Source organism: Microchirus variegatus (assembly GCF_963457635.1).
Source record: "Microchirus variegatus genome assembly, chromosome: 1".
Classification (NCBI taxonomy): Eukaryota; Metazoa; Chordata; class Actinopteri; order Pleuronectiformes; family Soleidae; genus Microchirus; species Microchirus variegatus.
In genome coordinates this window covers 1,110,721-1,123,805 of record NC_139802.1, presented here as the reverse complement: position 1 = coordinate 1,123,805, position 13,085 = coordinate 1,110,721, and the positions used below count along the sequence as shown (strand labels likewise).

Here is a 13,085-nt window from a genome sequence, read left to right as displayed (position 1 = left end):
CAGGAGTCTTTCAGCAGATTATTGTCTGCTGTGAGTTCACTGTTTACCAGGAACAACTGCATTGGAGTCAATGATCTGGCTGGCAGCCAATGAGTTAAGCAGAAGCAAAGTTCAACAGCGCTACTTCATTAACAGTGAGTGCTGCTCAATGATATGTATATGATATATAATATGACAGTGGCAACATGGTGGTTTGCACTGAGATTCTATGAGCTGGAATGTAGGGGGATGCCCAGATCACCACCAAACACGTTGTCTCTTCAAAAACGCTGCATGTTCTTCCTTTCTTCACCTTATCCTTCCCTCTTTTCGCTCTTGTACAACCTACTTTCACATGCCCACTGATGAAGTATTGTTTTGGTTCCCACGGCTCTCAGGAAACTTAATGGATGAAAAAACATCAGCAACCCTTTTAGCTGCGTTGCCTTGGCTACCGCGGTGGATTTCATCTGCCTCTGATCTACGCTAGGCAGAAAAAAATCTCTCTGCTAACAGTGGTTATGCAACCGCGGCCCGCGACCATGTTATTTTACATGACTTTTTGAAACACTACGAAAATGAAACACAAACTATTATACAGCGACTAGACAATGCAGGAGCACATAATATGTATAAAAAAGTGGATTTTGGGTTATATAAACCCATAAATACTACACAGTGTCCCTTTAATGGATGGGGAAAATGTCTCTTCCTGCTTGTCTGCCTTTTAGCTGGCTACTTTGCCTTGGCTACTGCGGTGGATTTCATCTGCCTCTGATCTATGCTAGGCAGATAAAATATTTTTTAATAATTATTAAATGGCAGGAAAAACAAACAAAAGTTTGCAGGCTCTCAACTTTGGACAGTGCCCCTAAATATGCAGTCCTGCGAAGAAGAAAAAGAAGAAGTGCACTAGGTCATGCCATTTGGTGCTCAGGCCCGAAATATGCAGAACGCAGAGTGGAAGAATGCCAAAGCAGCAGGGAGGCATGAAGGAGCAAAGCCAGTTTGTAGGCCATTCTCTCTTCATTGCCAACAACCTGCTGGGCGTCACAGGGGGCGAATGGGTGAAAGTGAACATTTTTCCCCCTAAAATGTTGTTAAGTAGATGCATAAAAAAAGCAAATATGCATGTGTACACTCTTGGAATAAATTGACTTTTAGTTGTGTACTACGACTGCATCTTACACACATAATGTCTTCATATTTTCGCCATATAAAGACTTTAAACACCGTGGACGTTCCCCGTCTTGGTGATGATTTCTCTGTGAACACCTGCAGTATTTTTTTGTTACTTTTCCTTATTTCTGCAGTGTCCTTGTTAACTCTCCCACTTTGTCTCTCTTTACGCTGAACCTCCACTGTTCCCCAAAGGCTTTGGTATCTCCTTTCTTCGGCAGCAATATATCCTCTTGAAATTAAATGTGTTTCTGCTGGCTGATTTATGGAGCCATGCCCCTCTGCTGCAGTGTTAAACAAACATGCTCAGAGAGGTTAAAATCTGCCATACTCTTATCCACTGATAACACAACCTGTATTCCCTCTCAAGATCTTGTGACAAATGTTTGGTTTGACGCTTGTGCACCATGATGCACCCTGTAAATGTCCTCCAAGGTCAAAATCTGTGGTCTAAGTATAGCCATGTTTGAATAAAGGCTTGCAAACACAAATTTCAAGTATTTCTTGAAATTTGTGTATACAACAGATGTGTCATAGACAAAACAGAACATTATGTCAGAAGCACAACAGGACAAAAACCTTTGACGACCTTCATCTAACTGACATTAATAAAAAATAAACAAAAAACTGGAGCTGTGACAAAGTAATGACAGGAAAGTTACTGCGAACTCTGCAAGTGTGTGTGTGTTTTTTTAATATATAAATAAACAGCCTCCGTATCAGCGCAAACATTCAAACTGTGAGAATTTGTGGTGATGTGCAACCACAAATTTTGACTCACTGAAACATACTCAGGGACAAACAAATAAATATTCCTCTTCTGCTTTAATTAGTATGGTTTGAATAATAAAACCTCGTGAAGCACAAGAGCTGACAGTGGCTGTGGGATTAGGTGCCAGGGAAAATTAATAAATAAATAAATGAATAAAAAGTGACGTGTACAGAAAGAGTTGACAGTATTTTGGAGCAACGGTGTGGACATCTGGTGTGTCTGTGTGGTGCAGAGGTGATCTCCGTGCAGCTGCTCTATTAACAAAGAGCATACTAATATGCAGAGATGCACACACAAGGTACAGCCATCAACGCTGAGTCATGCCTTAAAGATATTCCTCTTTGCCAATTTTGAAAAAAGCACGGGACAGGGAAAGAACTTTGCTAATGTAACAGTAAATAATGACCGACCTGCATGCCAGAGTGTCGCCATCTTTGTTTTTTTTAATCTAATCTGATATGAAAGGTTATCACTTGTTGGGATACAAGATTTTGCACCATCTGAGCTTGCGTGATTACGAACAGCCCAATATGTGGGGTAGATTTGTGCAATCTGTACTTTCTGCTCTCTTCTTTTGGACCAGCATTTCCACTTTATAAATCAACACAATTACAAATATTTACTTCATGAATGACATCTACAAAGAACTACTGGTTGCAGTACCATAAAATGTCTGCAGGTAGAGCCTGCAAAAACGTCATACTATACTATGTTGACCAAAATTTAAAAAATTAAAATTTGACAAAAAATGTTTGGTCCAAAATTTGACAAAAACGTCATACTATACTATGTTGACCAAAATTAAAATAATAAAATTTGACAAAAAAAATTTGGTCCAAAATTTGCCAAAAAAAATTTGGTCCAAAATTTGCCAAAAAAAATTTGGTCCAAAATTTGACAAAAACGTCATACTATAGTATGTTGACCAAAATTAAAAAAAAATGTGATCAAAAATTTTTGGTCCAAAATTTGACAAAAAAGTCATACTATACTATGTTGACCAAAATTAAAAAAAAAAAATTTGACCAAAAATTTTTGGTCCAAAATTTGACAAAAAAGTCATACTAAACTATGTTGACCAAAATTTAAAAAATTAAATTTGACAAAAAATGTTTGGTCCAAAATTTGACAAAAAAATGTTGGTCCAAAATTTGACCAAAAAATGTTCATTCACTGCACCATGTGTTTAGGAAACTGTGGAAAAAGAAGAAAACCATTTGTTTGCATCCATTTACACAAACTACTGGATTGGTCTGACTGACGTTGAGAAGGAAGGCGAGTGGAAACGGAAACTCATCACTTGCACGTATGAAATTAATAAAAGCAAAAATGCTTAAACATTTACACGAACAAGCACTGAAGATGTAGATGTGACTATTAGACTTGGCTTTTGACCAATATTAGATGATAGATTGAGATAATTATGCCCGACATTCAGTTAAATATGAGGATCAAGAAATAGAAAAACAACAGAAATTGGTTCACTGACCTGAAATAAGAAGCAGTCTTTTGTGCAGTGAACCTTGGCAACACCAGTGTCATTAAAACAATCCATCCACTAAATACTTGTGCTGCTCGATGGAACAAATAACTACAAGTCATCCTCTGGGAACCATGAAGTAGCTTAGCAGCCAGTCACCCTGTAGCCTCTGAGATATTTAGGCCTGGACCAAAGTGATGGACTGGCCCATGTTATCATCCCAGGAGTCACGCCGTTAGCAGGGGTTAAAGCTGTGGCTTTATCTGGAGGTGGATGGAGACAATACTTGCAGTGCAATTAAAGCTGATGTTACAGCTGCGATGCTGTCTGCTGGACAACTTCCTGTCTGTTGTTAGTATTCTCCTCCCTACGTCACCTCATGAACACATTTTGTGTGTGTTGTTGTGTATAAATGAATACATTCAAAGTTATAGTGGGTAAATTTGGGTGAGCTTTTTTATTGACGTTATTATTCTGCCTGTTTGGATAAGGTGAACAGAAATAATTTGTATACTGCATATTAAACCAGACTGAGGGAGTGTTTGTGTGTATACAGCAGCAGCACAAGAAGCATTTATCCCATCAACACTGCTGAACAATCAGAGTTTTTTTTTTTTAGCAGAATTCAGTTCTGAAACTTTCCGTACGGCATCTCTTTGCGTTTTCACTCATACTCACAGTCTCATTTTGGTGCTGCAGCGTTGCTGTTGCCTCCGTCTGTTCTGACGGAAAACAAACGGACTGCTGTGCACAAAGTGAGAGTTTCGCCAGGTGCCACGAGATCTAAACACAGATATACTGAGAAATACAGAGAGTCATGTGGCACAGCATCGTTTTAACTCATTTGGAAAGTAGCAGACTTCTGAGAAAGTGCGAGCAAAGTGAAAATCCATTACGGCTGAAAAGTGTGAAAAGTGTCCCACAGAAAGTTTCACAGGTGGATTCAACAGCTGCAAAAAAACTTGGAAGTCCAGCAGTTTGTTAGGATAAATGTTCTAGCACCTGGGAAGAAAAGTGGGGTGTGCGAGATCACTGGTACTGGCACTTTGTGGGCGACAGAAGTTATGTACTGGATTGATCATCAACCATGCAAGCAATGCAACAAAGACTAAAATGTTTTTTTTTAGTAGTTTTTGTTTATTTTATTGTATGCAATCTTCAGGTGAAGCACAGATTCTTCATGGGAAACCGCTCAAGCACTCACATGCACATTCTTCTTCCTATTGTGGGTTAATCTTGGGGTTAAAGGTGCAAAATGTAATAAATCATAAAATCCTCCTAATATGTCACTTAGACTCAGGAATAATGTTCATATAACAAACTGAACTCACCAACAACAACAGTTCAGACAAAATATTTGCATTAAAAATAATATTTTGCAGACTGCAAATCATGTTTATGTTTTGAAATCATGATTTGGCATGTGGCGCCACCTACCGCCATCTACCAATCGTTGCAATCAGTAGAGTCTCAGCTGCCGAGCAACCACGGGTTGCCAGTTACAGTACGTCTGAGCCACAATGGCGGAGAAAACGAAACCTAAAAGACCTCGGTATTTTGAATTTGAGTGTAGTAACGTTTTTTGGCCACATTCTTACATATGGTGCCTTTAAAGGTTAAAGTCAGAGCAACTCTCAGAGCATGTATGATGTTCCTTCACGTGTCCACAAATCTGTCAGAGGGAGTCAGATCACTACAGTGGATCGTTCTGTTTTGAATAATAAAGTTTGATTGTCTGTGTACCAACAATATGAATGTGCGCACACACATATTATAGCAGCAGGTAATTAAGCCAATGCAGTATTTCACAGAGAATCATAAAATACACATGCAAATCACATAGCAATTACTCTAAAAACACCTGAATACAAACAGTAACTGATAATAAAAATGGATTTTTCCTCTTACAATATGAACATGAAGCCATCCAAGTTGTGTGATATGTACAAATATAAGATACATTTTTCTGTGAACAGAGTTCCACAGTTTGTAGAGATGACAAAAAAAAAAAAAAATCAATCTCATCATAGACAGCAATTTAATTGGTTGCCATGTCCTCTTAAAAACGTCCATGTGGGAGATTTATCACGTCCTGTAAAATCCTTTGGGCTTGGGGCTGTAAAAAGAGAGTCACAGGTTTCTGGGTGAGTTATGGAAAGAGGCATGTAGCTACACAACGTATAGACGTGTGTGTGTGTGTGTGTGTGTGTGTTCACAATAAACCTCATGATGTGAATAGTGAAGTGATGTGTGTGTGTGTGTGTGTGTGCAAACGTGCTAGGAGCTATTTCATCAGTCCAGGAAATGGTTAGTATACGTACTGTTTGCATCGACAGAGTTGATGCCTGAGGTGTCTCGTCTTCCGCTAATATCAGCCACAAACACAAACAAAACACACACAGAGAGAGAGAGACACACAGACTTTTAATGTCACTATAACGGCTGTTTGGGCGCTAGTACAAAGACACACAGCGGTGGTGATTTAAATGTACATTTCTGCGTCGGTAGAGGATGGAAATGAGGACGACGAGGAGGACGACGATGACTGCAGCGCCGCATACGATCAACAACATCCACACGTTCAGTCTGGATTCTGCACACAAGAGGAAGAGGAAGACGGTGATAAAACACACACAGAGAGAGAAAAACCAAAGTTTCTGTGACCACAAGGTCGAGCCCACGTCGTATTTCCTGCTGCCCTCTCACTTCCTGTGCTCACCGATGCTCAGCGTTATCGCAGCCGACGTCAGTCGACTTTTGCCCTCCCACAGAGAACACCCCCAATTTCCTCCGTCTCCTGTGGAAACCTCTGGGATGGTGAGATGGGCAGAGTGATGGACAGACTCCACCTGAGGCGATTGTTGCTTGGGCGGTGACCATTGCAGCCTCAGGTCAGAGGGCAGCGGATGGCCAACGCTGCAAGTCAGGTTGAGCAGCTGGCCCGTAATTAAGTCTGACCCTGGAGAGGCTGTGACTAAAGAAAGAGAGGGAGAAAGAAAGTATATTAGGTTGTGTTTTCTCATTTATCTTTGAATCAGCCTCAGCCTTTTGCTTCTGTAGTTGTCTGAGCGATCAGTACTGGCATCTTACAAAAACTTGCGATGTACGTTCTTATGAGATAAAATGTCTGCTCAAATGAACACTTATTCGATGAATATATATTATGAAATAGGAGCAGGAACAATTCATTAAAGGTGCATTATGTAATAAATCTAAAATCCTCCTAATATGTCACAGAGACTCAGGAATAATGTTCATATAACAAACTGAACTCACCAACAACAACAGTACAGACAAAATATTTGCATTAAAAATATATATTTTGCAGACTGCAAATCATGTTTATGTTTTGAAATCATGTTTTATCATGTGGCGCCACCTACCGCCGTCTACCAATCATTGCAGTCAGTAGAGTCTCAGCTGCCGAGCAACCACGGGTTGCCAGTTATGTCAGAAAACGAAACCTAAAAGACCTCGGTATTTTGAATTTGAATGTAGTAACCGTTTTTGGCCACATTCTTACATATGGCACCTTTAATAGTAAATCAGCGATTATTTTGATAGCTGTTGATGAAAATGTCAAACTTTGAGTGCTTCCATGACATAAATGAAACATGTCATGACATAAATCTTGGGATATTTTTTATTGACTAAAAACTGATCAATTCATTAATCTAACAACGACCAGTCTCACACTTTTACAAGACATATTGTTTCCAGGAGGCTTTAATCTGTAGCTGTCATGCATACTAGTACTGCTAAAAAATAAAGAAAAAGTAATTTAAATAATAATAATAATAGAGTTGTGTTGGGCACGTCATTTTATCAATCTTGTAAATACTTGCCACATCTAATTTATTATTACACTGGGTGGAGGAAGGTGGAGGCAAATCAGCCTCTCGCTTTTACTCAAAATAAACACAGTCTTTAATTACTCCATTAAATCGGAAGACTTTTTAAATGCTCCTGGTTAAATAATGAGAAATGTCAGTCTCACGTCATAAATGTTCAGAAAGGACATTGCAAATTAAAACTCTCCGTTTAATCTCCCTGCTCTGGCAGAGAGCGACATCTCGTGATGTCCCATTAAAACAAGTGGAGCCAGAAAAGTGCATTAGCCACTGAATTAGACACCCGTCGCACCGGGGACACGTTCAAAGAACCTCGGCAGCAGCAGCAGCAGCAGCAGCAGCAGCAGCAGCAGCAGCAGCAGAGAGATTAAACACTTGCATGGTACGAGAGAGCAGAGGCAAACGAGTGACAATTAAAAAAACGCGGTAACGCTTTCTTTTACAGTCCCCTAATTACCAGGTATTTACCTGGTAAATTCATGGTAACAACATGGTGTTACTAGGTAATTACCAATGGTAATAAGAAAGTAAATACAGTGAAACTGTTGCCAAAATACTGGGCATTTACCTGGTAACTATATAGTTAATTATAGCGTGTTATTACTGCTGTTAATAAGAAGGTATGTACAGCTAAACTATGGTAAATGTAAGTGTATTATTGGGTTATAAACTGGTAATAAGCAGGTACCTACAGTCCCCTAATTACTAGCTATTTACCCAAGGGGTAACCTAACAAACCTAACCCTAAAAATGTGTGTAATTACATGGAAACAAGCTTGGCTTTCTTTTACAGTACAGTTTTACTTTACTTACCGAGTACATTACCATGCATTACCCAGTATTTTGGCAACGGTTTCACTGTATTTACTGATCTTATTACCCTTGGTAATTACCTAGCAACACTTTAGTGTTACCATGAATTTACCAGCTAAATACCAGGTAATTAGGGGACTGTAAAAGAAAGCGTTACCAAAAAGGCAGATCAAAAAGAAAGGCAAGCAAACAAAAGTTCACAGTGCAGATGTGAGTGGAACAAAAGAGTTTGTTTGCTCCGACTTACTCTGCAGCACGACCACGTGCACAGTCCTGTTCAGGGTCACGCCGTTTTCGAACGCCATCGTGCACACGTAGTCTCCGGCGTCTTCTATCCTGCCCTGCTCTCTGGTCAAAGTGAAGTTTCCCGTCGCGGGCTCTCGAACGGGCCTCAGGTCTCGGTTTTGCTCTGCGGTGAATCTCATCGACTCGAGCGACAGGAAGAAAAGCCTCTGCGCCTCGACAGCACCGACGCCTGAAGACTGACGAGGGAAGAACTGCCAGAGAACTTCCTGGACGCCATGAGCCTTGATTTGTTCCCAGGAGATGTGAGGAGGGACAGAACAGGGGATGGTGACGGGCATGGACGTAGACGTGTACTGAGCACGTGATGGAGCTGGAGAAAGATCTAATTAGGGAGTGAAAGAGAAAGAACATTAACACCAGAATGAGGGTAAAACAAAACTGTAAAACACATGCACACTTGTAGAGAAAAGTAACTGACCCACAACTGTGACGGGCATTTTCACTCTTTTTTGGTCAGCTACAACACAGGTCCACACGCCGTTGTGTTGGTCTGTGACTCTTGTGGTGAAAATTCCCTCATTATTTGGAATTCTCTCTCCTCTGGGATCCAACCAGTAAATCTCAGGCTGCTGGCTAACGTCTGCGGTGCAGCTCAGAGACAGAAGTTCACCAGGCAGCAGAGGAGACACGGGGAACTTAGTCACTGTAGCGCAGGAAGAAACAGAGCAAGAATGGTGACGATCGCTAGGTTTATACATGTTACTCATTTAGTGAGGGAGAAAACAGGTCTTTTGTCTGCATATCGTCAAACATCACACAACATAGAGCATGATTTAGCTTCTAGACTCCAGATAATGCCCTAAAGCAGGGGTTCTCAAAGTGTTGATACCTGAGGGCCAATTTAGGAACCCAACATTGGACTGAGGGCCGCCAAAGGAAAAAAAAACAATAAAATAACAGAAAGAAATCCTATTTGTAATCATTTTAATGACCAGATTGCAGTTCTACAATTTAGTGTTAAGTAATTTAAGCATTAATATAATAACGCTTTATAATTTACTGTGTAATTACCCAGTATTTTGGCCATTGTTCTTACCTTCTAATTACAGGTTAATACCAAGTAACACATTTCTGTTACCATATATTTACTGGGTAAATAGCTAGTAATTGGGGGCTGTAGCTACCTGCTTATTACCAGCTTATAACACAATAATACACTAAAATTCACCATATAGAAACCAGGTAAATACCCAGACTTGTTGGTCTGTATCCAGTAATATCCAATAAACATTTAACAAGTTTGGTAGCTCCTGGATTAAAACTATCAACTGTAATTCATTGCGGGGCCGCCAGAAATGTTGGCCATTGGCTCGTGGGCCACACTTGCCCTAAAATCTTGATCAGTAGTTCTCAATGTTTTTATAAGGGTTAGGGTTTAAAGGTGCATTTCATCATCCTCCTCTTCCTCACATATACTTCACACACTGGTCTATAGTGACATTAGATCATGCAGCGAGAGATAAGGTTGTTCTGTAAGAGATTGTGTAATTTTCTACGCACTCTTGTCAAAATTCGTCAGCTCCACTCCGATCACATACGCTGGTATGTGAAGTAGAACGGCGTCTCTGATGTTGTACCACCAGAGGAAGCTCACGTACCACCGTTGGTGCACGTGACACTGGTGGTACCACAGTTTGAGAACTATGGACCTAGATCAGTGTTTCCCAACTCTGGTCCTCAGGTAACTCTGCCCTGCCATGTTTTACATGTTGCCCTGCTCAAAAAACACCTGATTCAAATAAATGGTCAGCTCATCATCGAGCTCTGCAGAAGAAATATTTCAAATAATTTAATGTTTCAACTTTTGTTTGAAAAAACTTTTGTCAATTTAAAAAGAAGAAGAAGAAAAAAAAATTGATATATTTCAACTTTTGTTCGATTTTTTTTCCAAAAATGTAAAAAAAACATTCTTTTTTAATTTAATGTTTCAATTTAAAAAAAAATTGTTTTGTCAATTTAAAAAAAAAAATTATATTTCAACTTTTGTCATTTTTTTAAATGTTACATTTCATTTGTGTCCTTTTTTTCAAAAAAATTAATATTTAAACTTTTGTTCAAACATTTTTTTTTTTTCAAAAATGGAATGTTTCAACTTTTGTTACATTTTTTTATTTATTTAATGTTTCAACTTTTGTCCATTTTTTTTTTTTTCAAAAATGTAATGTTTCATCTGAATCAGGTGTTTTTGGAGCAGAGCAACATGTAAAACATGGCAGGGCAGAGTTCCCTGAGGACCAGGGTTTGGAAACACTGATCTAGATCATATTTACAACAACAGAAAACATAAAAAGCCTCTCTGTGATGTGACTGAAGAGAACACATCACAATGATTTTTGCTCTAACCTCCAAGTTTGACAAGTGTGATGGTCAAGACGGTCTCCTTATCTACAGACACTTCAAATGTGCCAAAGTTCTGTTGATGGATGTCTGTGATGATCAGTGAGTCGTCAGACATGTGCAGCTTATTTTTCCAGGCTTCATCTGTCAGACAAGGCATAAAAGACCGTCAGTGCCACAATGACACTAAACTGACATTTAAAAATACATGTTTAGCTCAATGCTTTGGTTACCGCTGGTCAGGGACTTTCCACCTAAGTGGTGACGCCAGGCAAGTTGGTCCTTAGAGTTAAATTTCCAGTACACATAGTTATGTGACTTATTAAACTCTGGAGGCTTAAGGTTAACTGTCTCTCCAACCTGGGCATAGATCACCTGCACAGCACCTGAGGAAGTGACAACGAAAAGTCCAACAAAATGAACCGGATAAAAGTCAAAAGGAATAAAACGGTTGAAAATGAATGTATTTTACCTGCTGTTGAGATGAGCAGAGTGAAGAGAACCATGACGGACTGAAGGAAGTTCCCCATCCTCGTTACAAGTCTGAAAAATATATCATATTGACATATTCATATCCATTCTTTATCATAAAATTGTATGATAATACACATGTATATTGATTGATTGATTGATTTGTACGGTGGCCCTGAGGTGCAAAACACAAAAGCAAATCATGAAACACAAACGCAAATCAAAATCACAAAAACATTAACTCAAAACAGAAACACAAATCACACAACGCAAACACAAAAGCAGAAAACACGAACACATTAACTCACAACGCAAACACAAATCACATAACACAAACACAAATGCAGAAAAAACAAAAACATTAACTCACAACGCAAACACAAATCAGAGAGTGTGTTTTTATGAATCTTCAGGGTCTGTAGATTAATCTAGTCCAGATTTGAGAAGTCTAGGTACAGTGGTTTAGGATCAGGACTTGTTCTAATGAGGTCTGAGTATAAAACAAAAACAGTGAAATCTCCCCTTTAGAATTTTCATAAATTAAATAAAAGCTTCACAAATACAACAGTGGATGTCATGTAAGGTTAATGTCTTACCTAACATGTCTAAAATGTTTTCACATCAAGACAAAAAACAGACAACCAGTGTGTAAACAGTCTCACTGAGCATCAAGTTTATTTCCCCTTAACTTTCCCCTTAAGTGCTGAATCGGAGGCTAACTTCAGCATCGTAAAGTGATCACTGAAAAATCAACTTAAGCGTCGTCAAAACACATTCAATGTAAATCAGGGTTTCAACAAGTCAAATTTAAGACTTTTTAAGACTTTTTTAAGACCATAATGAATACAATTTAAGACCCATTTCAAATCCATACTGGCACAAAAAAGTACAAAAGACATGAAGGAAAATTGGAGCCACAAAATGTTGAACTTGCAATTCTGCTTCACTGTGGGCTTTCATTAAGTTTTCTCCGCTGCTATGCTAAGCTAACACACCATGGCGCGCACACAGTACACTAGCTAGTGGTGCTCGATAAATTGTCCCCGGGCAGCACAGGTGGACTACTTTAGTTCCGTGTTGTAGTTATGTTATCACATCCTCAAAAATAGAAACATTTCAAATCGAAACTGAAGTTTATTCATGTTTTAAATAAAAGTAACGGTAATAGATTTAAAAGACCTTTCAAAATTGTATTTAAGACCTTTTATGAGCTTTTAGGAGACATTTTAAGGCCTTAAATCATGGGTGTCAAACTCTGGCCCGCGGGCCAAATTTGGCCCGCCGTGTAATTTCATCTGGCCCTTGAGGCAATATCAAATTAACATTAGAGCTGGCCCACCAGTATTATACAGCGGCACCGCTGCTGTAACACCGCATTCACCGCTAATACTACAAATCCCATAATGCTCTGCTGTTGTTTTGTATTCATTGTTATTTTATTTTCAAATTTATTGGCTTGTGGAAAAAGTTAATGTTGATATTTACCTCAGAAGGCTGCAAATAGTTTTTTTAAATTTTAAATTTAAATTTTATTTAATATGCCATTGATGTTTTTTCGTTAGTTTTTGAAAGTTGATTTTGCACTATTAAGTTATATAAGCGTTGCTTGTTCCATATTCAGTGTTAAAGCAAGTCAGTGTAGCAAACTGAGCAATAATTAACGTTTTATTCATGCACTTTCTCTTGCTACTTCAAGGCTTGAATGTTTGATTCATTCATTATTGTTATTTTATTTTCAAATGTATTATTAGCCTGTGGAAAAAGTTTATTTTGATATTTACCTCAGAAGGCTGCAAATAGAAAAGAGGCATTCAATTTTTATCCATCCATTATCTACCGCTTATCCTGTATTTAATGTGCATTCAATTTTTATTTAAATTTTATTTGATATGCCATT

General features: G+C 38.7%; 1 protein-coding gene across 1 annotated transcript; it reads right to left on the bottom strand.

Annotated features, from left to right (window-relative positions):
• Positions 1 to 5,495: 5,495 nt before the first annotated feature.
• On the bottom strand, positions 5,496 to 11,247 carry LOC310931148 (T-cell surface glycoprotein CD4-like; the record flags this gene model as incomplete). The annotated part of the gene is made up of 9 exons (XM_083894258.1): positions 5,496 to 5,526; positions 5,732 to 5,775; positions 5,903 to 6,003; positions 6,130 to 6,384; positions 8,322 to 8,702; positions 8,799 to 9,023; positions 10,724 to 10,861; positions 10,951 to 11,103; positions 11,190 to 11,247. 9 exons carry the CDS (start codon positions 11,245 to 11,247, stop codon positions 5,496 to 5,498), a joined length of 1,386 nt encoding a protein of 461 aa, XP_083750384.1.
• Positions 11,248 to 13,085: the final 1,838 nt, after the last annotated feature.